We start from the raw sequence: 25,466 nt of genomic DNA, 5'->3' as shown, positions 1-25,466 counted from the left end.
TTATCCTGTCTTGTATTTTGTTTCAGAGATAGATATATCCATAATAGGTATACTTACCTTGGCATTGAAGCCAGAAATGGATAGAGGCTCCCTCTGCTGGTTTCATGTGTAGACATCAACTGGTTATATTTTTGCATAAGTGACATCACCACAATAATAGCAATTATAATTTATTTAAAGCCTACTATGTGTATTAAATATGTTGTGTATCTCCTTAAAGTTTACAAACACTCTGTAAAGGAGATGGGGGTTTTCCAAATTTATGGATGAGCAAGCTTAAGACAATGAAGTTAAGTTATTTGCCCAAGATTACATATCTAGTAAGATTTGCACCCTGGTCTGACTTCAGAGCTGTGCTTTTTCTTTGCTGTGACTTAATTAGATAATTAATCTAAAGCATTTAGTACAGTATCTGGCATAGTGTAAACAATCAGTAAATGGTAGTTTCTGTTACAGCAATCGACAAGGCAGTGATGAATAGAAAATTGGCAAAAGGACACGTAAAACTACTCTTTGAAGTAAAGCAGCATTAGGATTTGGAAACAGTTGTAAGATGGCAGGTGTGCAAATAAAATGAATTCTCTTTAAGTATTTCAGAAGTAAATGGCAGCTATAGCCTGGGGGAAGAATCCCATGACACACAAAACTCTTTAGGATCAGTTTCTTGCTTCCCTTGCCAGTTTCATCTTCCACCATTCTGCCAGGCCTTTTATGCTAGTCAGGTGGTCAGCCTACAGTTTACTAAATGATTCGTACACTCTCATGCCCCCTTGCTTTTGCACCTGATTCTTCCTTCCATTCTAACCTGAACTTGGCTAACTCCTACTTACCCTTTCAGACTGGGCTTGAGTGCCACCTCTCCCAGGAAGCCTTCCCTAATTCTCCAGGTTAAGTAAGTTCATGCCTCTGTTATAACCATTATCACATTATGTTATAACTGCATGTTTACCTGTCTGTTTATTCCAGCAGACTATAAAAGCTCCTTGACCTTGGCATGGCCTCAATAAAAGTGTTTTGAAAGGAATGAATGATGTTGATACTATCTTGTGACCAAAGATCATTCATATTATGCCCACCCCTAAATTAGATAGTCAGCAGAAATATGCTTTGGAGCTGCTATTTTCAGCTATGATATTAACATCATATGTAAACTGTAAATAACTCCTTCAAATGATGATTAATCTGAGGGTTGGACCTCAGAACAGACTGTTAGGTCATCTGCTTTGGTCATCTGTCTTACACAAGGGAAAGAGTCATCCCATGGTCACTGTTCATTAAAATTTGGGGGCCAGAGGATTGCTGTTCTTAAGGAATGGAGCCAGAAAGATCAGGATTGATTAGTTACAATATTTGAAAGGGCTCCCTAAAATAGGCTGAACATATATTTAGGAAGTTTGAAGGACTGGGCAGTAAATGAGCAAAAAAAAGTCCATCTAAACTTAATTGAAAATTCTAATAACTGTGTCATAAGCAAAGTTGAACATAGTGAAGCTCTCCCCTTCTCTCCATTCTTTCTTTACGGCTCTTATAAGTCAGGGCCTAGAGAGGAAAGAATGTGATTCTCTCTCTCTCTCTCTCTCTCTCTCTCTTTCTCTCTCTCTCCCTCTCTCATAATTAAATTTCAGATTTTTTGTGTCCTTTCTGAGTCTTCTCTTATTCCTCCCTTGCCCCTTTTATTCATCTCATGCTGAATGTTGAAGTACAGCATTTACAGATATTTCCCCAATTTTCTACCTATTGTGAATATACCAATAATGCACAACAATTTTTTAGAAAAAAATTCACATATAACCATTCTAAGTAAAACATTTTTTTAAATTCCCTTAATCTGTCCACATATATTTGTATTTTTCATATAACAAATTTTGGTTTTGCTTTTTCTTTAACATAAAAACTTTTAAACTTTTCTGTAGTTTTCAATTTTTTTTTTTCGTAGTTTTCGATTTAACTGTTGCAAGTATGCTTTCCTCTTTGTTAATATAATAATGGATTGTGCATGAAGTCGGTTCTGCATCATCTCTTGTGTATTCTTTACTGTGGTAAAAATGTGTGAGAGGAAACAAAAGAACACATGGTCCCTACCCCCTGCAAGCTTATAATGAGCTTGAAGAAGAGTCATCTGGGTACATAGGGTGTCCTTTGTTGCTGACCTGTCGCTAAATGGCCTAATTTTGAATGCAGTTTAGAAGACTTGTATCTTAAACATAGTCTTATATATTCAAATGTATTTTTGTTTTGCCTACCCAAGTACGGATTTGTATCAAATAATTGTCTTCACGCACATGAGAAATAGATGACCATTAGAAGGGGTTTCAAAATGCTTCTGGCAATTTCTATTTAATATTAAAATGTGGTGTAAATAGTTCATGTGCACAGTTTTGAATTTTTGAATTGTTTTTGTAAATGCTATAGTGAGATGAAATGGTAGCTGAAAAGGTCCTCTTAGCAAGTAGGACCCTGCTTCTCTAACAGCTGTGGAAGCCTGGCCAAAATAGGTGACTGAATTATTCCTCACCTGGTGAACGAAATGAATCTCCGTGTTATTTCCAAGTGGAGCAAATGCCAAGTGCTTTCAATGAGGCCTGCTGAGAAAAGAAAGCTTTCTGCTTGGACAGTACACTGCCCTTGTAGAACCAGGGTTGATGAGAGAGCACAGGTGAGGAGGCCGCAGATAGGCTCAGGGGATCACGCCTTTTGGAGGATTGCAGGCCCCAAGCACTTGGCACAGTAAGCCCAGTGGAAAACTATTGCTAGAAAGGGGGAAAGCGTTTCAAGTTGAATACAGATACCCTTGACTGCAAATGATCATTTATGACATCTTAGTCCTAAGGGAGTTGTTGGCAAATATAATTAATTTTTCCTTTAATTTTTAGTGCCCACATGGGGTGGCCAAGAAGAAGTGATGAGTCCTAACTCTCAAGTGCAGTTGTCCAACAGGTAACACTGAGCATCAATCTGCATTTACCCAACCGAAAATCACATACTTCGTAGCTCCCATGATAACAACTGTGTACACAGCATTGCTTTACCAGTCTTCCTCAAACAAAACTAGCTAGTATGGACAACTCTAAAGTACAAAGGAGCAGTGCTTTCCCCTCTTTGATTTCTTATCTGAAAGTAGATCCAAGAGTGCTTTGCAAACTTTATTTCAGATATTCAGTGGACACATACAGGGTGGAAGAGGTTTCCTATTTGTAGTCAGTGATTTCCTACTTTGATATGTCAACATCTGAGGATATTAAGAATTTTCTTAATATAGGGATGCCTGGGTGGCTCAGTTGGTTAAGCATCTGACTTCGGCTCATGATCTCGTGAGTCGTGGGTTTTAGCCCCTTGTCAGCTGGGAGCCCAGACAGAGCCTGCTTTGGATTCTGTGTCTCCCTCTCTCTCCTCTCTCTCCCTCTCTCTCTCTCTCTCTCTCTCTCTCACTCTGTCTCTCTTTCTCTCTCTGTTTCTCTCACTCTCAAAAATAAACATTAAAAAAAGAATTTTCTTAATGTAGAATTTGTCCATACCACTTAAAATTAACATGTATTAATTGGGAACTAGTCTAATATGAGTGGATAAGCCATATTATAGGTTCAGGCAAAAACAAAAGTGTAATGCGTAGATCCTTGTATTTTTCCCTTAGATCAGACACCTTCCAGGGTCTATGCCTTACAGGTTGTACCCCACACACCACGTATTGTATTTTTTGTGTGTGTAGGCTCCACACCCAGCATGGAGCCCAGTGCGGGGCTCAAACTCACGACCCTGAGATCAAGACCTGAGCTGAGATCGAATCAGATGCTTAACCAAGTGAGCCACCCAGGTGCCCCATGCACCATGTATTTTTATGCCATCTGTTTTCCCATCATCACATAATAACATACATTTCTGCAGTTTGAATGGTGTAGACTTTTAGCTTTAAAAAGGCTTTTTTAATGTCTATATTTGAGAGAGAGTGAGCGGGTGCATGGGAGAGGCAGAGAGAGAGAGGGAGACAGAGGCTCTGAAGTGGGCTCCTGAGAGCCCGATGCAGGGCTCAAACCCATGAACCATGAAACCAGGACCTGAGCTGAAGTTGGATGCTCCACCTACTGAGCCAGCCAGCCGCCCCAAGACTTTTAGGTTTCTAAACCTTCAGCTTAAGGTTTTTAGACTGTCACAACTGGAAAGAATATTCTCCTACTGAGAAGAGTAGTGTACTGTATAATCCATTCTAATCTGATTCTCTACATAATCCTGCATATGTAAGGAAGAAATTATAAAAGGAAGAAATTCAAACATGTTTATTTAACTTAAATCATTTTTTATTTTTTACATAGAGAATGTTTGCTATTATAAAACTTCAAATACTGCAGATATCTATAAAGTAGAAAGCGAAAAGCTGGGAGTATCCCATTCTTCAGAGACAACTGTTGTTAACAGTTTAGTGTCCAGGTGTCCAAACATTTTTCCAGTGCTTATGCAAACTATCATTATTATTTTTATTACTTGCATAATGATAAGTTTATGCTATTCATATTATCTTGCAACTTGCTTCATTTCCTTAATAATAAATCTTGGAAATGTTTCCATATTGGTCATATAAATCTACTTTATTCCTCTTCAGGGCTATACAGTACTACATTTGGATAGTGATTTATTTAACGAGTGCTCTTTTGATGAGTTGTTTCCAGAATTTTTTTCTGTCTCATCCAAGACAAACATGCATATATTTGCATACTTGAGCATATTGCAGTGGAATAAAATCCCTGAAGGGGAATTTCTAGACCAGTTGTTACTAAATCTTCCTCCTAAAAGACTGTATCACTCAACTGCAGTTAAGAGAATGCCTGTTTCTCTGAAGCGTCTCCAAAAGTAGGTATCAATCTTCTTAAATTTGCCAATTTTGATAGGCAATAGTGGTGTATTGTTCTAACTCATATATAGTTGAATATTGGTAGAGGTGAGCTTCTTTCTATGTTATTAGGCCGTTTGTATTTTCTCTCTGTGAACTACCTTCCTGACATTTTAAGAAAAATTTAGTCATTAGATTATCTGTAGGCTTTCCTAACAATTGCTCTAGAAGTCTTATTTCTGAATAAAAATACATCTAATTAAGGCCTCAAACAATGTAAAACTGTGCATATTTGTGCATTTTCTGAGATTTACTTATTTTTTTTTTTTTTTGGCAACCTAGAGCCATGGAGGTGTTACGGGTAAAAGGTCAAAGATCCTGGTCTGTTGGACTATCAGTGGCTGACCTGGTTGACAGTATTGTAAATGATAAAAAGAAAGTACATTCTGTATCAATTTTAGCAAAGGTAATTGCTGTTTTTATACTCTACATATGTTAAACTTTTATATTATTAATATAAATTCAGAAAAAGTGCTGCTCAGACTGTATCCCAGGTGTCTTCAATGTCATTAGCTTTTAGGGTACCACACTGGAAGAGACAGTTTGGTCTCAACTCTATCTGCTTGGTTACGGGAAGTCTGGATTTCTACCAGGTTGCCCCTCACCCCCATGTAATTTTGGAGAAGGCTCAAGAAACGTTTATATATTCCATAAAGCTCTCCTGGTTCTTCTGGTAAAGTCATTTATCACCTCAGCCAGCCATGTCACCCCAGACTGATGTGCTAACTAGTTTTGGCTGGTTGGCAGTCTGCTTCTCCAGTTCACTTTGTCCTTTACCACTTTATCCCAAGAATAAAGTCCCTAAAGCACAGCTAAGACAAAGCACAAATGCTTAACCAATTTTCTTGAAAACTTCAGAATATCAGGATGAAAAGAAAACATGGAAAGGAAAACTTAAAACAGGTTACTGTATTTGACTGGGCCCCTCCCCAGGGAATCCACTCTGACCATCTTTTTTCTTGGCCCACAGCCTGCTACCCATATGGCAGGGGCCTAGCTTATCTCCACACAAAGTGGCTGTCTCTGACCAGCTTCCTCCTATTTCACACAAATTTTCTGAAACAACGAGTTTAGAAATTAAATAACGAAAGCTTCTGAAGGAAATTGAAGAAGATACAAAGAAATGGAAAACATTCCATGCTCATGGATTGGAAGAATAAATATTGTTAAAATGTCAATACTACCCAAAGCAATCTACACATTCAATGCAATCCCAATCAAAGTTGCACCAGCATTCTTTTCGAAGCTAGAACAAGTAATCCTAAAATTTGTATGGAACCACAAAAGACCCTGAATAGCCAAAATAATATTGAAGAAGAAGACCAAAGTGGGAGGCATCACAATCTCAGACTTTAGCCTCTACTACAAAGCTGTAATCATCAAGACAGTATGGTATTGGCACAAAAGCAGACACATAGACCAGTGGAACAGAATAGAGAATCCAGAATTGGACCCACAAATGTACGGCCAACTAATCTTTGACAAAGCAGGAAAGAATATCCAATGGAAAAAAGACAGTCTCTAACAAATGGTGCTGGGAGAACTGGACAGCAACATGCAAAAGAATGAAACTAGACCACTTTCTTACACCATTCACAAAAATAAACTCAAAATGGATGAAGGACCTGAATGTGAGACAGGAAACCATCAAAACCCTAGAGGAGAAAGGAGGAAAAAACCTCTCTGACCTCAGCCACAGCAATTTCTTACTTGACACACCTCCACAAGCAAGGGAATTAAAAGCAAAAATGAACTATTGGGACCTCATGAAGATAAAAAGCTTCTACACTGCAAAGGAAACAATCAACAAAACTAAAAGGCAACCAACAGAATGGGAAAAGATATTTGCAAATGACATATCGGATAAAGGGCTAGTATCCAAAATCTATAAAGAACTCACCAAACTCCACACCCCAAAAACAAATAATCCAGTGAGGAAATGGGCAGAAGACATGAATAGCCACTTTTCCAAAGAAGACATCCAGAAGGCCAAGAGGCACATGAAAAGATGCTCAACGTCACTCCTCATCAGGGCAATACAAGTCAAAACCACACTGAGATACCACCTCACGCCGGTCAGAGTGGCTAAAGTCAACAAATCAGGAGACTATAGATGCTGGAGAGGACGTAGAAAAACAGGAACCCCGTTGCACTGTTGGTGGGAATGCAAACTGGTGCAGCCACTCTGGAAAACAGTGTGGACGTTCCTCAAGAAATTAAAAATAGACCTACCCTATGACCCAGCAATAGCACTGCTAGGAATTTACCCAAGGGATACAGGAGTGCTGATGCCTAGGGGCACTTGTACCCCAATGTTTATAGCAGCACTTTCAACAATAACCAAATTATGCAAAGAGCCTAAATGTCCATCAACTGATGAATGGATAAAGAAGATGTGGTTTATATATACAATGGAATACTACTTGGCAATGAGAAAGAATGAAATGTAGCCATTTGTCGCAACGTGGATGAAACTGGAGAGTGTTATGCTAAGTTAAATAAGTCAGGCAGAGAAAGACAGATACCCTATGTTTTCATTCATATATGCATCCTGAAAAACTTAACAGAAGACCATGGGGGAGGGGAATGGGGAAACAAAGTTAGAGAGGGAAGGAAGCAAACGATAAGAGATTTTTTTAAATGTTTTTATTTATTTAATGTTTTTATTTATTTAATGAGAGAGATTGACAAGTGTGAGCAGGGGAGGGACAGAGAGGGGAAGACACAGAATCTGAAGCAGGCTCCAGGCTCTGAGCTGTCAGCACAGAGCCCGACGTGGGGCTTGAACCCACGAACCGTGAGATCATGACCTGAGCCGAAGTCGGATGCTCAACCGACTCAGCCACCCAGATGCCCTAACCATAAGAGACTCTTAAATACTGAGAACAAACTGAGGGTTGATGGGGAGTGGGGGAGAGGGGAAAGTGGGTAATGGGCATTGAGTAGGACACCTGTTGGGATGAGCACTGGGTGTTGTATGGAAACCAATTTGACAATAAATTACATTTAAAAAAAATTAAATAACGAAAAAAGTTTTTAGAAGTTCAACTTGTACTGGAACTAGAAAAGCAAAGGAGCTATCCATATTTATGATATTAATTTTTTGCAGTGATTTAGCTCTATCATAATCCCTGGTTTTTTTTTCATTTCAGGGATATTATGATATAAACAATGAAGTGTTTTTAAGTTTGCCTTGCATCCTTGGATCCAGTGGAGTATCTGAAGTCATCCAAAGCACAGTGAAGGAAGATACAGCAACTGAGAAACTCCAAAGCAGTGCATCATCAATCCATGGTCTCCAACAACAGTTAAAACTTTGATCCTAAAGTACAGAGTTACCTGAAAGGAAAGGTCATTCAATTTTGCCAACACATACAGGGTTGAGAACTTCTGTATCTTATTAGTTACCCTTACAAACTGCTTGGTTAAGGTAGACGGTTTCCAGTTAGCACTGTAATTTGAATCCTTAGGGAGTTAGATAAGGAGGGGGAAGAAATCTAATTTTCTTTGTCATTCTTGAGATATCTAAACTGTTCTTTAAGTCTATAGAAGATGTAGACATTCATCTACAATCTACAATATGCATCATTTAAATTTATGGATCCTCATCTAAAAGCACATTCAGCACTTTGGGAATATTTTGAAAGTAATATACTTTTAAAAGAAAATTACTCTTTATTACAATAAACATGATAAGCTGAAGGTCCAGTATTGGTTTACAGAATCTGTGCTGGGTGTGTTTTCAAGAGATCCACAGCTTAAGATATTGTTTCTTCTTTAAAATAAAATCGGTAGTAATAGGAAAGCATTTTGTTTTCCCTCTTTAAATTAATTAGCTACCCCTGGGTATCTCAGTTGGTTAAGCCTCCACCTCTTGATTTCAGCTCAGGTCATGATCTCCCTGTTCATGAGATCAAGCCCCACATCAGGCTCTGTGTTGATGGTGCAGAGCCTGCTTGGGATTCTCTCTCCCTCTCTCTCCCTGCCTCTCTCTCTCAAAGTAAATTTTAAAACCTTAAAAAAAATTAACTAGCTACTGAAAAGTAAAAAAAGAATTTTATGTGTACTTTAAAATATTAAAAGGGAAGGTAAAATTTTTAATATTTGAAGAAAAAGTGTAATTTCCAGTGGGACTGTCCTTTTTGAAATTTTCTATAACCTCTTCTTGGGATATATAATCTCTAACATCTCAAAAACCAATTATACTGCTAGTAGCATAGAGAAATGTGTATTTAAAAAAATTTTTTTAAGTTTATTTACTTTTGAGAGAGAAAGACTGAGCATGAGCGGGGGAGGGGCAGAGAGAGACAGACTCAGAATCCAAAGCAGGCTCCACGCTCCAAGCTGTCAGCACAGAACCCTACGCGGGGCTCAAACTCACAAACTGTGAGATCATGACCTGAGCCGAAGTTGGACGCTTAATCAACTGAGCCACCAAGGCGCCCCAAGAAATATGTATTTTTAGTAGAAATAGATTATGAATAAACGCCAAGCAATTTAAGTTTAAAATATGAGGCTTTCCTGAAAACCATTAGTCGTAAGGGGAAGAAGATGGATGGACTGGCTATTCTGAGCAAATCCTTTAACCCCTCCTGAAGAAATGATTCAGAGCACATATGCCTTGGTGATGGGTCAGTAACTCTATCTTCGTATATGAAAGGTAGCATATTATTACAGATGTAACACACAACTAATTAGTAACAATTAATAACCACATTTCAGGTACTGTGATGAGCATTTTATTATTTTATTGAATCCTGAAAATAATCCACTGAGGTTGGTTTTATCATTTTATAGAGGAGAAAATTGAGGTTTAGTGCCCAAGGTGTCACAGCCAAGAGGCACTTAAACACGTAGCCTCTACTTTTTTAAGCACTAGAAGGAAAAGCCTAACAGCCAAAATAGTTACCACAAGACCATAAAGCTGGGGTTCTATACACTATAGAAGGATTACTTCTATTCTCATGTAGAGGCTGACTTAATTTTTATTCCAACAGAGTTTTTTGAAAGATTGATTCCCTGACTTCCCATACTTGCCCTCAGCAAATAGCAGAGAGGAGTATACAGTGAAATAGGCGTTCATTTAATCATTTATATAGTATTGCCTGGAAGCCTACAATACACCAGGCACCATACTGGGCACTGCAAATATAGTGGTGAGCAAACCTGGACTAGGTACAAGCCCTCATGGTCCATACAATCTAGTATGGGAGACTTGTAATCAAATCTCACAAATAAATGTACAATTGCAAGCGTAATAAGTACTGTGAAGAAATTCCCAGTGCTTTGAAAGCATATAATAGGCAAATCCAAAGCTGGTCGAGAGATAGGAGCCCAGTAAGGCAGACACATCCTAGTTAAAAAGAATCAAACTAATTCTGATTTAGTATAGTAATGAATGCTTATAACGATGAGCTTAAATCATAAAGATAAAGTGAAATTATACCCAGTGTCCCATGTTTAAGAATGTAGAAGAGTATTTAATATGTTTGGAAAGATTCCTACCAGAATTAACTGGGATATAAAACCTTGGATGTTTGAAGAGATAAGCATTAGTTCTGTGTAAGTTCACTACATGGGTAGATTATTTTGGTGTCGCTCTTAACAGTGTATTCTCACTATCCTTTTGCACAAAATAGGGAAGTAAGACTAAAAGAACCATTTCTTGTATTTTTTAAACTAGCCTTTTCTAATATCTGTGATCTAATTAGAAATTAGATAATTTCTACTATCTAATTTCTAATACCTCTTGAACAACAACCTAACTGCAGGATACTGTGTAATAGATCAATTACCAGGAGTTCACCATGTTAATTGCAAATTAAGGTCAATGCAATGCAACAATTACTGAGCATCTACTGTTATTCCAAATACTGTGTTAGAATTTGAGTACTCAAAGTTGAGTAATAGTCCTTGCCCGACAGAAGCCCACCTTATAGAAATAATTCTGTCAGTTATTTCCTTAAGTGTTGACTATTAGCAGTTGTGTTGTAGGTTTCATATATGTAAGTCAAGAAACAGTACCACCACATTACCTCACTATCATTTGGTGATAATCGCCACTCACGGTTGTGATATTAACGTTCACTTCTTAATTTTTCCAAAATCATGCAGTGTCTTCTTCTTATGATTTTTAGTGGGGCTTGGATTAAAATGCTTCTTTGATTTTATAGTGCAGAGATTAATATTTTCCAGTTTACATTGTAGTTTTCCTCAAATATCAAGAACAATGAATAAAATAAACTTTGACTTTAAAATCACCCAAAGATGCCTAATTTATTGAGTGGAAGGAAATTTATGCAGATTGAGGAGAAAGTTTCTTTTATACACTTCATGCAGTACCCAGGATATTTAAGTGGCTTAAGTGCAAAAGTAAGAGACTAGCTTTTGTTAATTGTTTTCCAACTTTTAAAAATTACTTTTAGCAAGAAAACTTTTTTTTTTTCAACATTTATTTATTATTGAGAGATAGAGCATGAGCATGAGCATGAGCATGGGAGGGGCAGAAAGATGGGAAGACACAGAATCCAAAGCAGGCTCCAGGCTCTGAGCTGTCAGCACAGAGCCCGATGTGGGGCCGGAACCCACAAACCGCAAGATCATGACATGAGCGGAAGTCGGACGCTTAACCGACTGAGCCACCCAGGCGCCCCTAGCAAGGAAACTTTTTAAACAATGTATTACCTGCATCCTCCCAGTTGATAAAGTGCAGTTACTTTGAGGGTACTCCTGAGTAAGCTATGGCTTTAAGACCACTTTGGAAACTACTCTGCTTTTAAGTGACATAAACGGTGCAGTGGAAGGATAGACTGCCCTATAATTTGGTTTGACTGGTGCTGTGTGCTTAACTAACACATGGTGTCCATATCCAAAACAGTAATACCTATTGGGATAGCCTGTGCATGTGTGTGTTGGCAATAATTTAAAATGATACGTCCACATGGTTTCAATTATGCCCTCTGTGTTTGTGACCTCACTTAGATGCCAATTTAAAAGAGAATTAAGAGTGCCTGGGTGGCTCAATCGGTTAAGCGTCCGGCTTAGCTCAGGTCAGGATCTCAAGGTTGGTGAGTTCCAGCCCCGCATTGGGCTCTGTGCTGACAGCTTGAAGCCTGGAGCCTACCTCAGATTCTGTGTGTGTGTCTCTCTCTCTGCCCCTCCCCGGCTCACACTCTGTCTCTCTCTCTCTCTCTCTCAAAAATAAACCGTAAAAAAAAAAAAAAAAAAATTAGAAGGGAATTGATACCACAGCCTGTTCCTCACTGGCACTAAGCTAAAATCATCCAAATTATCATACTTCATGTCATCAAACCCGAGCTTTAAAATAGCTTGAGAGGACAACAGGGTTACTGGGTGTTGAGTGAGGGGATGGGCTAAATGGGCCATGGGCATTAAGGAGGGTACTTGTTGGGATGAGCACTGGGTGTTATGTGTAAATGATGAATCACTAAACTCTATTCCTGAAATCATTATTACACTATGTTAACTAATCTGGATTTAAATAAAAATAAATAATAAATAAATACCTTGAATGACAATGTGTGCTTATAAAACTGGTGGTGAGTGCAATAATGACTAATGTAAATGAGTATGAAGAACGTTTATGGGTAGTAGAAATTCAGTTAAGATCAAGCACCTACTCTTGCTCTGTTCAAGGATGAGGATCTTAAGGTGAGCCTGCCCTCCAAGACTTGGGCTCTGACAGTGGCAGGCTAGTATGCAAATGTAGTACAAGGCAGAATGCGGCCTGTATTAGATTTATGCCTAGGCACAGAGTTCTGACTTGGCGGAATGGTTTCCCAGAGAAGAAATCACCGTCTGGGGGGCGCCTGGGTGCCTTAGTCGGTTGAGCCTCCGCCTTCGGCTCAGGTCATGATCTCCCGGTGTGTGAGTTCGCGCCCAGTGTTGGGCTCCATGCTGACAGCTCGGAGCCTGGAGCCTGCTTCGGATTCTGTGTGTGTCTCTCTCTGCCTCTGTCCCTCCCCCACTCACTCTGTCTCTCTCTCCTTGAAAAATAAACATTAAAAAAAAAAAAAAAATCACCGTCTGGATTCCTGGGAAACCAGGGCTCTGCACTTTGCCCTTGTGAATGTAGTATGAAAGATTTTTAAGCTAACAAAACAAAAACCTGGTAATCAGAGAGACCCTGGGCATCATGTAATGCTAGCCTCTCATCTCAGAGTTGGGGGAAAACTTTAGCCCCGATTACAAGGGCACTTGCCTTCTAGTCTCACAAGGGCAAGTTAGGCGCACAACAGTTTTAGGATTCCCAAAGCACGTGATTGATGGTCATTAACGCTCACTAGCAAAACCTTCCTACTTCCCCTCCCTGCACCTGCTCCCTTAGTCTAAGGCAACCGTGAAACACCTGATCTTATCCCGTCCCAGGGTTTCGACCCTCGCAACAGGTTTGTCCTGATCACTGGCACCCGACCCGGCCTACCGAGCGGAGCCCATCAAGACACGAGTCGGAACCCACCCCACGCCCGGCCACCCGGAAGTGACGTCAGGGAAGCGGAAGAGCTGGCCTGGTGGCCGACTTCCTGTTGTTAGAGGCGGGGGGGTGGGGGGCTGGCTACTAGGTGTGTGATTGTGTGGGGCGGCCTGGGGCGGCCCCGGAGCGGCTGACCCTCTGCCTGCGGGGACGGGAGTCGCCAGGCGGCCGCCATGGCGGTGTCAGAGAGCCAGCTCAAAAAAATGGTGTCCAAGGTGAGTCCTCAGCGCGCCGGCCACCCGGCGCGCGCCCACCACTCCCCTCGGCGCCCGGCGCGGCCTGGCCGGACTCAGCCCAGAGTGCTTCCCCGGCCGGAGGCCCAGTGCCGTCCTCTGTCGCCTTTGCGGCCCCGAGATGCCTGTCGCCTTGTGCCGGAATCCCCGATACGTGGCCAGGGGAGGTTGGGGGGCGGCGACGGTCAACAAAGGCGCGGAACCGAGGCCGCCTGCCACCTGCCGCCCGCCCTCCTCTCTGCGGGTAGAGTTTGGAACAGTCTGTGGGGCAGTATAGTTTTCTTCCTAGTTTTTATAAACACAGAGAGGGGGTTGGACTTAATTCTCGGTCTGAGGCACTCCACTTCTGTCCCGGTGTAGGGATCCGTCAGTCTTCGCCCTTACGTCCCGGCCCCCAGAGATTGTGTCCTTTTCAGTTTTGTCTTTTTCACACAGCCCAGCACCCGACCCGCGGAGGTCAGGAACTGTTGATTGAATCGGTTCAATTATAAGTAAAAACGTCCAGAGAAGCCTAAATACCAGTACCTCACTACCTCGATGGAATAAATAGAATTCCATGACCGCCTCAGAGACTTTGATTTGCTGAGAATAACCGCCTTTAATGAATTGTAGGCTTCTTACAACGCGAACTTCTTTGCTTTGAACTTAATTTCTAATCTTCACAGTTCAAGACCGGTGTATTTTTTTTTTTAATTCTTAAAAAGTAGATAGACATTTTGTATTTTAAAGCCATGAATTATTTTGATAATTACTTTAAGTGTGGCACCTGATAACAGTGAACTGACTTCAGGTGGGGGTTTTTCTTTCAATTTACTAATTAGGAATAAGATGTGTGTGAGGGGCTTGAGAGTTGAATCTTCTCCAGTTCAACGGGTTAGCTTTGGAGACTTTTGTCAAAGCAAGAATGGTAGGAATCGAAATAGTTTAAGCAGTTTTCATTATTAATAAAACTCGCTATTATGTATAAATTTATTTCTTTGAAAAATGTACTATTCCTCCCCAGTAAAACAGTCCCCATAGCCATTGATTGAAGAGCAAATAACCTGTAAAGAGAAAGTTTTGGCTTTCAAAATAAAATTTCTCTTGGTTGTCTAATATCTTCTAGGCTTCTTGATTTTCTTTTGATAGTTCTCCTTAATTGCAGAGGACATTTGGGGGAACCCTAGTAGATTATGGCCCAGGTCTATGTTGAAAACATTTATACGTCACTTTAAAAGACAGTACATTGTTTTACATACGATGTAACTGACAAGTATTCGTTCCATGTCTTTTTTTATTTAAAAAAAAATTTTTTTTTAACGTTTATTTATTTTTGAGACAGAGAGAGAGCATGAATGGGGGAGGGTCAGAGAGAGGGAGACACAGAATCTGAAACAGGCTCCAGGCTCTGAGCTGTCAGCACAGAGCCCGACGCGGGGCTTGAACTCCCTGACCGCGAGATCATGACCTGAGCCACCCAGGTGCCCCTCGTTCCATGTCATTTTTGATGTTTAAATTGCTAGCATAGTCATTAAAGTCACTTATATTCCTTAGCCTGTATCTAGAAGTATATAAGGACAAGAATGTTCAAATAATGGTTTTGGATTTTAAAAACCATGATGAATCAAGTTTCCTAAACTTCCTGCAGAGGGACCTGCCTTCAAAGACAGAGGCAGAACATCTTTAGAAGATATTTTGTATCTCCACCTGCCTCCCCCTCCATCCTCCTCCTTTTTTCCCTAAGAACAAAAAAAAGGACATAGAGAAGAGGTGGGAGAGGACATTCTACCTAACTTTTGGTTCTTGACCTAATATCTGAAAAACTGAGTCTCCTACAAGTGGTAATGTCAGTTCTGAGTATCAACTTCTTTTCTATCCAGCCTATGAATAGAGAAGTAGGAATAGTGAGTAGGATAATAAAAGTAGGGGCACCTGAGTAGCTCAGTCAGTTAAGCCTCTGACTTCAGCTCAGGTCATGATCTCATGGTTTGTGAGTTTCGGGCCACATCAGGCTCGGATCTCACAGTGGAGCCTGCTTCGGATCCTCTGTCTCCCTCTCTCTGCCATTCCTCTGCTTGCTTTCTCTCTCTCAAAAATAAATAAACATTACAAGCTAATCATAAATGACCACATATTATATGATTCCATTTACATGAAACGTCCAGAATAGGCAAATTGATAGAAACAAAATAGCAGTTGTCTAAGGTGAATTGAGGGGGAGGGGGTAGTTATGAGGGAATGATTGCTAAAGATACAAAAATTTTTTTTAATGTTTGTTTTTGAGAGCGTGAGCGCAAGTGGGGGAGGGGCAGAGAGAAAGGGAGACAGGATTCCGAAGTGGCGCCAACAGCAGAGACCCGGATGCAGGGCTGAACTCAACAAACCCTGAGACCATGGCCTGAGCTGAAATCAGGAGTTGGACGCTTACCCAGCTGAGCCACCCACATGCCCCAGGGTACAAATTTCTTTTGGGGGTGATGAAAATATTCTAAAATTGTGGTTGCACAGCCCAGTACTGAAAACCATTGAACTTTGTATAATTCATGTTAAGTGTGTGAATTACAGGGTATGTGAATTACTGATTATCTCAGTAAAGCTATTATCAACAGAAGGATGGGAGAGGGAATCTATAGATTAAAAGACATCTAAACAAAATAGCAATGTATGGACTTTACTTGGATCTCTATTCAAACAAATATGACCGCATCTTTGATAATATTAAGGAAACGGATTATTTTACTATAATAATAGTATTGTGGGTTTTTTAAAGTTTGTTTAAGGGTATACACAACTATTTATGGGTGACAGGATGTGATGTTACAGTTTGCTGCAGAATGATAAAGGAGGAGGAAAAGGTGAATGAGGTGATAGGTTAAGATTGGTTGTGAGTTGATTATCATTGAAGCTGGGTGTACGATATAGGGCGCTCATTGTACTATTCTGCCTACGTTTGGATATGTTTGAAATGTTCCATAATAAAAAGTTCTAAAAAGAGAGAACAGGAAAAGAGCAACCACAGACAGCAAATTTAGGGAGCTCTTTGCAAGAGTTGCTATACAGGAGAACCGTGAGAAGTGTGGTTGTAGCTGCTGAGGAAGGGGGCTGGTCAGGAGCGTGTTTGTGCAAATTAGATGGTAGAAATAAGAACAGGTTTGTGTGCTAATAGGACTGATCCCATAGCACGGAACAAGCGGTACTTCAGGACAAAAGAAGGCAAGAAATGCTGAAGGGTTTCCTTTCAGTAGACCTTCTGGATTGATTCCCTAATTTTTCTTGTGTTTTCTCCCTTATTGTCTGGCTACACTATGTCTTTTTGCACTAATCTCTGTGAGATTTCCTTGACCATATATTCTAATCCTCCTACTGCTTTCTTTCCCAACTGTCACATTTTTTGTGTCCAAGAGTCTTTTCTTCTCCGAGTGTTCTTATTTCATGAATGAAGGTATTAAAGCTAAGTCTTTTTGAAGTTTTCTTCTGCTCCTTGCATTTTTTTCTGTTACTTCTTAATTCCTTCTTTTCTGTTTTGGTCTCTGACCTGTTTCTTGGAGTCTTTCTTTTTGGAGTAACTGATTGCATGCATGCATTTATTTATTTACTTACTTTCTAACGTGTATTTATTATTGAGAAAGAGAGAGCATGAGCATGGGAGGGACAGAGAGAGGGGGAAACACAGAATCTGAAGCATGCTCCAGGCTCTGAGCTGTCAGCACAGAGCCCGACGCAGGGCTCGAACTCACAAACCAGGAGATCATGATCTGAACCGAAGTCAGACGCTTAACCGACTGAGCCATGTAGGTTCCCGCCGATTGCTTCTTTTTAAGCGAGAAGTACTAAAAGCTGATTGAAAGCTTTGTGTGCAAGGATGGAGCTTGTTAGTTGGTGAGATTCGATAATTGTAATAAGATGGAGGTCACCATCCCCTGTTCTCCTAATCCGTCAAGAATGTGTAAACCAGGTTCTTGTTTTCCTGGAGTGGAGTAGTACAAGGTGGGGGTATGAAAATACAGTACAATAAATGAAAAATTTTTAAATAATTGGTATTGACAATAAATGATGGAGTTTGGAGGAAAGGGAGAGATCATTATGGGCTAAAAGGACGTTGGGGAAAGGATTCATTAAGAAGGGGGAGAGAGGTGAAAGCTAGGTTTGAAAAAGGTTAAGATTTGATTTGGTGGAGGGTATTTCCAGTTGGAAAGAAGAGCTAAAATGGAGGTGAGTAAAGGGTTTGAATAGGTTGCTGGAGAGAAAGCTATCAAGGTTCTTTCAGGCTTTAATTAATGTTAATGATTAGTGAGAACCATTATACTTTTAAGAAGAGTGCTATTAAGAAAATAGAATTTTGAAAATTAGGCAGTAAAATAATGTGCACTGGTTTTAAACTAAATTCCTGTGTGATTTTGCTTTTCAGTACAAATACAGAGACCTAACTGTACGTGAAACTGTCAATGTTATTACTTTATACAAAGATCTCAAACCTGTGTTGGATTCATATGGTGAGTTTATATAATAAAAATATCAATTGCTGTCCTTTGAGTTTACTTTTTTCTTTAATAATTGTAGGTTTCCCATTTTCCTCTAAGTTTGTTGGTGTTTCCTTTGTAGGACTGAACCTCCACCTAAACAAGTGTTGGGCAAGAAATGACACGATCTAGTAATAACTTATTTGTTTAGCTATTTTAAGTTTTAAAAACATACTCAAACAGAACTATGCAAATTTAGACCTAGAGGAGATCTTAAAAATAGTTTAGTTTATCATCTACACAAATTTTATCCACAGTTATGAAGACTGTTTCTTGTGGGGATGGGAGGGATCAGTTTGAACAGTCATAAACTAAACAAAATTAAATGGGTTTCTTTGCAGCAAGATTTCTGAGAGCCTATTCTCACCAACAGAGAAGAGAAGAGAGTCAACTATACAGTATACCCTAAAGTTGATTAGCTATGGACCTTTTTTTTTTTTCCTCCCCAGAGCATCTCTTTATATTCCTAGGAACACATTTTGTAAAACAATATTCTGGAATACCTCTTTCATTTTATAGATGAGGAAAACAGTTTTTTAAATATGGTCCTTAATTCTATAGAGTAGATAGGTGACAATGTGTGTCCACTTTCTACTGAGATGAAATAAAATTGCGAGTTAAGTAAGAAATGACAATACCTGGAGTTGTTTTTTTTTTTTTTCTTAAAAGGCCTTTTTTTCTTCACCAATCTTAATGTCATCTCTCCAACTCTGTGTCCTTATAAACCCCAAAAATGCCAGGGCCAAGGGAATACCCATGCTGCCTCCTGTCCATCATGAGGCTCTTGGCACCGAGGGCTAAGAGCTGAATTTTGTAGGTGAAACTGTCATTCTAAACTCCACTCACTCCAAGGGCTTTGAAAACATTAGGAGCTTGGTGACAAGAGGTGAGGGTTAACAGAGAGGCAGTCAGTCCTGAATTTTCCGAATAGCAAAGACATGAACAGGAATTCCTCTCCCAAACCGAGGGCATGATTCTCCTTCCTGTCCACATACTGTACTGTTGTACTTAGATCTGGGAAAAGCCTCATATTAACCAAAATTAGAGTTAATTTAAAAATGGCTTCCATAAGGGAAAAAAGTGACTGTGGCCAGAACTTTAAGTGTTTGGTTTTTACCGGATGCTAAAGAGTAAATATGCTTACCTAAACTGACAGAGACCCCAACATCACTGAGTAAATTTTATATAGGTTTGTGTGGCTGGACCAAGTCTAAACCATTATTATCACCATGCTTTTAAAGTAGTTAAAGCCCTAAATTTAAATAAGGTGGTTTTTAGAAATGTACAAAATCAGGATAAATTATAGCACAGATTGTAATTGTCAATAGTAAGTAAAAGAACTGAGGTCAGCCTTGCAGTTCTGTGACTTTGTACTGCACATTACAGCTTTTCCCCTGTGTGATACGGTGTTAATTCCAAATCATTATGACAAATAATAGCAGTCCATGTAATAATATAAATTACGTGCCTTAATTATAATCAATTACAGATAGAAAAACTTACATGTTAGGAGAAATGTTTGTATCAAAAGATGACTGTATTTGAGAACTTTTTTTAATACTGTGTTTTGATACTACATTCAGATTGAGAATGACATTGAGTAGGGATAAACATCTGAGCAATCTAAAACTGAGTGATATTAGATTAACATTTAGTATGGTGTCAGTTGATCGTGTTTTTTAAGTAACTTCATAATCATATTAGTTGGGAACCCAGAGCTTATGTTTACCAGGACGGTATTACTCACATTCATTTTTCCAAGTAATTCAAAGGATCTTTTCTTTACTCATTTAAAAACTGATCCCATTTGAGTGAATCAACAAGGGATATTTTGTTGTTGGACAAAATGGATGATTAATGGACATTAACAAGTTCACTCCTTTCAAGGGTAATCATGAGTTTTAACCAGTGTTTCTGAAAGAATAACTTCTATGGGAGTGTCTGTGAAGATGCTCATGATTGAGTCATTATTCTTTTCCTTTCAGTTTTTAATGATGGCAGTTCCAGGGAACTAATGAACCTCACTGGAACAATTCCTGTGCCTTATAAAGGTAAGCATCTTAAGTAATTTATGTTTCCAGCATAGATGCATTGCGATTCACCTAGTAGATTGCCAAAGAGTTATAAGTAAATTAAACCTACTTTCTATGACTCTCATGATGATACAGATTTTTTTTTTAATTTTTTTAAGGTTTATTTATTGAGAGACAGAGACAGAGCATGATCAGGGGAGAGGCAGAGAGAGGGGGAGACACAGAATCTGAAACAGGCTCCAGGCTCTGAGCAGTCCGCACAGAGCCTGACACGGGGCTGGAACTCACGAACCGTGAGATCATGACCTGAGCCGAAGTCAGAAGCTTAACTGACTGAGCCACCCAGGCGCCCTGAGGATATAGATACTTTTAACTTTTTTTCTAATTGAACTTCATTTGGCAGCATCACCTAATACTTTCACCTTTTCCCCCTGACTTCTTTATAAAGATATGTCAACAAATAAATGCCTCGGTGCACTGGAAGATTTTGATGTTTCATTGAATCAGAGAATCTTATAACTAGGAAGGATTTTTTTAAAGATTTTATTCTTAAGTAACCTCTACGCCCAATGTAGGGGCTTGAATTCACAACCCTGAGATGAAGAATCACATGCTTTACCAACCAAGCCAGCCAGGTGCCCCTAGAAAGGGATTTTAGATGCCTTGTAGTTCAGCCTCCCATCCCATCCAGGCTTTTCCAACAGTGGGAAGGTGTATAGTATAGTGGCTAAGGTAGAGGCTTTAAAGTCAGGGCAGAGTAAGGTTTCACTTCTGTCTTTGTAATCCTGTCAGTTTTGTGATGTGACAATGGACATCGTAACAATTGGATAATAGAACTAACTCAAAAAAACGAATTCATTGTGATAATGTGAAGGACTTAGCACAGAGCCTGGTATGTAATAAACAGATATCAAAAGTAGCTATTATTTATGGCTATAATGTTGGTGATAATCCTGATGATGGATAATTAAGTCTCTCTTAGCCAGTCTCTGCTGGAATACTTACAGTGATAAGGGAGCATTCAGTTTCATAAACGATTGTTCTGTTTTTGGACAGTTCTGTGTCTTAATTATTCCTCATGACTACCTAAGACCTGTGTCTCTGTAATATATCCATTGATTTTATATAGTACCTGTTGTGCATGAGGCATAGGGGATGGGGCTGTGGATACAAAGGTGAATAAAGGATGTGTCTTCTCTGGAAGAACTTACACAAGTAGGAGAAACAGAGGGAATAGTTATTTACAGTGTCCTGTAACTGCTGTATAATGATAAAATGTAAGGGTGCAATGAGATTACAGAGGAGAATAAGACCATGTGGGAAGATCATGGAGGAAATAAAATTTGAATTTGGTATAAAAGGGTGAGTCAACCATTTATATCAGAATGGATGTTCCAGACGGAGAGAAAAAACACTTGAGCATTGGCATTGAATAAAGCAGCTATGATGAATTTAGGAAGGACTGAGTAAAATTCAAAATTATTGACTTTGCCCTCAGGAAGTAAACTTGGGTGGGAGAAATCGTTGTATGGTGGGGAGAGGGAGGCAGGAAACTATGGCATAATTAAAGATTATATATATATATATTTCATGTATATATGAATACATATTATATGAATATGAATGTATAATATATAAATATATATTAGAGCATGTATGAAAAATATATAATCTAAACTACCTTTTTTCTCTTCCCTTACTATCGTTCATATGGCATAGTTCCTAAGCCTAAGTAATTCTGTAGAATTCTTTATTGTCACAAAGCAAAGAATTCTGGGTAACTGAAATAAACTTATGTTTTATGTTAGGATATATTCTATTGGAGGTTTTTTTTTTTTTTTTTCCATTGTAGATGTAGTTTTGAGTAAAAAATAAATCCAAAGTCCCACAGCTGTCTGATTTAAGTGCAATTTATATGTATATATTCATGTGAAGTGAAACTGTTTCCAAAGGGGAAAAACGCATCTGAATTATGTTAGGTGATTCAAATGATTATTTGGGACATTGGGCTTTGAGCTTAGTAAGAAAAGGAGATGGCTTATGTTCAGTATGTTAACTGTTGTTCCTTTGAAACACTGTTCAGTTTGACTACACTGAGTCTAATTCCTGAACTGAGAGAGGTTCTGTTACCTAAAGCAAGAAACAGGGATGACATTGATTCTGAGTAACTGTCGCTGAAGATACCATAGGGACCGGTCAAGCTGTGGCCACCAATCAACATCTGTTTGGCAGTTTGTTTGGGTCTTATAGTCTGGCTTTTGGCAAGGGAGTTTCAAGTGTAGCTTCTTATGTCACTTTCTGATAGGACACCATAATCCGTAGTCTTCCTTTTATATCCCTTCCCAGTGAACCTTATGAACTGAAATGACAAGACTAAAGTTGCAAGGTTATCCATAAGATAACTTGCAAAGAATGTTTTTATAGCAGCAAGCAGACAGTGGCAGAGTAGTGATCAGTTAGCTCCTTAATCCTGCTGATGTATTTTACAAACTGAAAATTTGAGAAACACCTTAAACAGAACTTTGAAACCTAAAATATTTCTTGTGATTTTCCTTCTAAGTGTTGCTTAGTTGTAGCTCTCTCTTGCTTACCTACTAAGCCATTATTAAAAAATAATAGAGTAGGGGCGCCTGGGTGGCGCAGTCGGTTAAGCGTCCGACTTCAGCCAGGTCACGATCTCGCGGTCTGTGAGTTCGAGCCCCGCGTCAGGCTCTGGGCTGATGGCTCAGAGCCTGGAGCCTGTTTCCGATTCTGTGTCTCCCTCTCTCTCTGTCCCTCCCCCATTCATGCTCTGTCTCTCTCTGTCCCAAAAATAAATAAATAAAACGTTAAAAAAAAAAAATAAAATAATAGAGTAATTGAAGTTTCTCTTTCTCTCTCAGGTAATATATATAATATTCCAATATGCCTGTGGCTGCTGGACACATACCCATATAATCCCCCTATCTGTTTTGTTAAACCTACTAGTTCAATGACTATTAAAACAGGAAAGCATGTTGATGCAAACGGGAAGATATATCTTCCTTATCTACATGAATGGAAACACGTAAGTATTAACAGTCTTCTGTGAATTTATTGCATTTTATCTATTTTGCTCCCTAGAATCTACTTTCTGTTAACACTCAAAGAGGATTCCCAAGAGGAGAGAGAAGTTCACATGAGATACCAATCACTGAGCTGGATGATTGGAAAAGGTTCTCCAAAAGCAATATATTTGTGTAGAGCTTGGTACTTTACAGAATATACATAGTCACTATTTTATTTGCTTGAGCTGAACCTTTAAGAATAGATGAGATTCACATAATGGGAAATGCATTTTAACAAGTAGTGTAGGTGGCATATATTTGTGAAACTGTTCAAATCTCATTACTCAGAGCATTCCTATCAAGTAGGAATAGTAGTACGAAACTTCTGTTTTTGTCTCTGCTAGTATAGCTCTGGCAGACCAATGTTACCATCAAAGACAACTAGAAAAGTCAGAGTACAGACATCTGTGGAAAGCTTTGGAGAACTGTTGTGGCAATCAGGATTTGAGAGGCCAAGATCCTATAGAGAAGGGAACTGCAAAGAGATGAGCCAGCCTTCTGCCAACTTTCCCTACGGGTGTTTACTGATTCTTGATAGAGGGTGAGAGACTAAGAATCTGGGTTGGGGGCGCTTAGCTCAGAGGGAAAGAAGCCTACAGAGTTTCTAGCAGTTTCACAGTGTTCAAAAGACGACAGTCTGCTAACATAGCTAGTACTTTAGGAGCCAAGATAATAGGAGAAGAGGAAGCTACAAAGAAGCAAACCAGATAATCTGAGTTGCCCCCTCGAGCGATAAGCTGAATTCCAAGCTTCAAAGACAGGTTAAAAGGCTAAGCAGAAGCCTCTGAAAAACCTAGCCAAGTTTTCTGCAGTCCCAGGTTGAAGAGACACTAGAAGTTTGGAACCTTATCAAGGAGGAGGGGGGCACCTGGGTGGCTCAGTCACTTAAGCGTCCTACCCTTGGTATCGGTTCAGGTCATGATCTCACGGTTCCTAAGATCGAGCCCTGTGTTGGGCTCTGCACTGACAGCGTGGAGCCTGCTTGGGATTCTCTCTCTGTCCCTCTCTGCCCCTCCCCTGCTTGTGCACGCATGCTCTCGCTCTCTCTCTCAAAATAAATAAAAACTTTTTTTAAAAAGGAGGAGGGGTGTAAGTAAACATCCTAGGCTCTTAGATGATGCCACTGGAGGAACACACTCCAAGAGCCTTGAATCAGCTCAGTCTTGATTATATTAAGGTGATTCTCATAGTATCTGCCTGCCATAAGATAAGGTAAACCCTTCCTAGAGAAAGATAGTGTATAGAGCCTCTGTAATTTTTCAGTGTCCAGCATACAATTTAAAATTATCAAGCACGTCAAGAAAGAGGGCAAAGAGGGGGAAAGAGACAAAGAGACAGTAGAAACTGGACACCACAACCCCCAGGTATTCCAGTTACCAGACACAGACTTGAAAATGATTGTGATTAATATGTTCAAGGTGGAGAATTATGTTAAAAAGGAACCAAGTGGAAATCTTAGACCTGGAAAAGAGAATAATACAAATTAAGAACTCAACACACAGGTTTAGTAGCAGATTGGATTCAGCAGAATAGAGAAGTAATGAACTGATAAATGAATACTTTATATTTTTTAATGCTAATGACTTATGAATAAACCTTACAAAAGATTTACAAGTCCATTATGGAAAAAAAATTTTAATTTTATTGAAAGACCTTAAAGAAAGAAGACTTAAAGGAGAGAGAACCTTATTCATGGTTCTTTACACTTTGGTCTTTGTCCTAATAGTTTTTGTTTCTTTGTATATTCGTTTGTTACTTTTGTAAAGTTGATAAGCTGAATCTAAAATTTATATTGAGATGCAAAAGATTGAGCATAGCTAAGGCACTCTCCAAGAAGAATAAGGTAGAAGGGACTTGCCTTCCAGATGTCAAAATGTATTATAAAACTAGTAATTAAGACAGGAGGTAAGACAGACTTTTCAGTAATGGAGCTGGGGCAGTTGGACTCCTATTCATAGAATACACAAAAATTTTAGGTAGATTGTGAAAAGCAAAAGGAAAAAAACAGTATAGAAGATTACCTTCATGATCTTGCAGTAAGTTTTTTTTTTTTTTCCTAAGTTTATTTTATTTATTTTGAGAGAGGGAGAGGGAGGAAGAGAATCCATGCTCATCGTTGGAGCCTGACGCAGGACTTCATCCCACAACCATGAGATCATGACCTGAGCCAAAATCAAGAGTCAGTTGCTTAATCGACTGAGCCACGCAGATACCCCTGTTTTTGTTTTTGTTTATAACC

General features: G+C 39.3%; 2 protein-coding genes across 5 annotated transcripts in view; both read left to right on the top strand.

The window, feature by feature from the left end:
* The window catches only part of UEVLD (UEV and lactate/malate dehyrogenase domains), a 51,512-nt gene extending 42,798 nt beyond the window's left edge, over positions 1-8,714 (top strand). For all 4 annotated transcript variants that reach the window (XM_042903900.1, XM_042903901.1, XM_042903902.1 and 1 more), the window contains 3 exons: positions 2,874-2,937; positions 5,165-5,288; positions 8,035-8,714. In XM_042903900.1, the coding sequence (XP_042759834.1) occupies positions 2,874-2,937; positions 5,165-5,288; positions 8,035-8,202 (356 nt within the window). In that variant the 3' untranslated portion in view covers positions 8,203-8,714. The remainder of the gene's footprint in view (positions 1-2,873; positions 2,938-5,164; positions 5,289-8,034) is intronic.
* Positions 8,715-13,442: 4,728 nt separating this feature from the next.
* The window catches only part of TSG101 (tumor susceptibility 101), a 38,746-nt gene continuing 26,722 nt past the window's right edge, over positions 13,443-25,466 (top strand). The window contains exons 1-4 of the mRNA XM_042903951.1: positions 13,443-13,591; positions 17,997-18,081; positions 20,094-20,159; positions 23,024-23,187. Coding sequence (XP_042759885.1) covers positions 13,550-13,591; positions 17,997-18,081; positions 20,094-20,159; positions 23,024-23,187 — 357 coding nt within the window. The 5' untranslated portion in view covers positions 13,443-13,549. The remainder of the gene's footprint in view (positions 13,592-17,996; positions 18,082-20,093; positions 20,160-23,023; positions 23,188-25,466) is intronic.

This window comes from Panthera leo, chromosome D1 (assembly GCF_018350215.1).
Source record: "Panthera leo isolate Ple1 chromosome D1, P.leo_Ple1_pat1.1, whole genome shotgun sequence".
NCBI lineage: Eukaryota > Metazoa > Chordata > Mammalia > Carnivora > Felidae > Panthera > Panthera leo.
The sequence above is the reverse complement of the archived record's forward strand: the minus strand, read 5'-3'. Positions and strand labels throughout refer to the sequence as shown.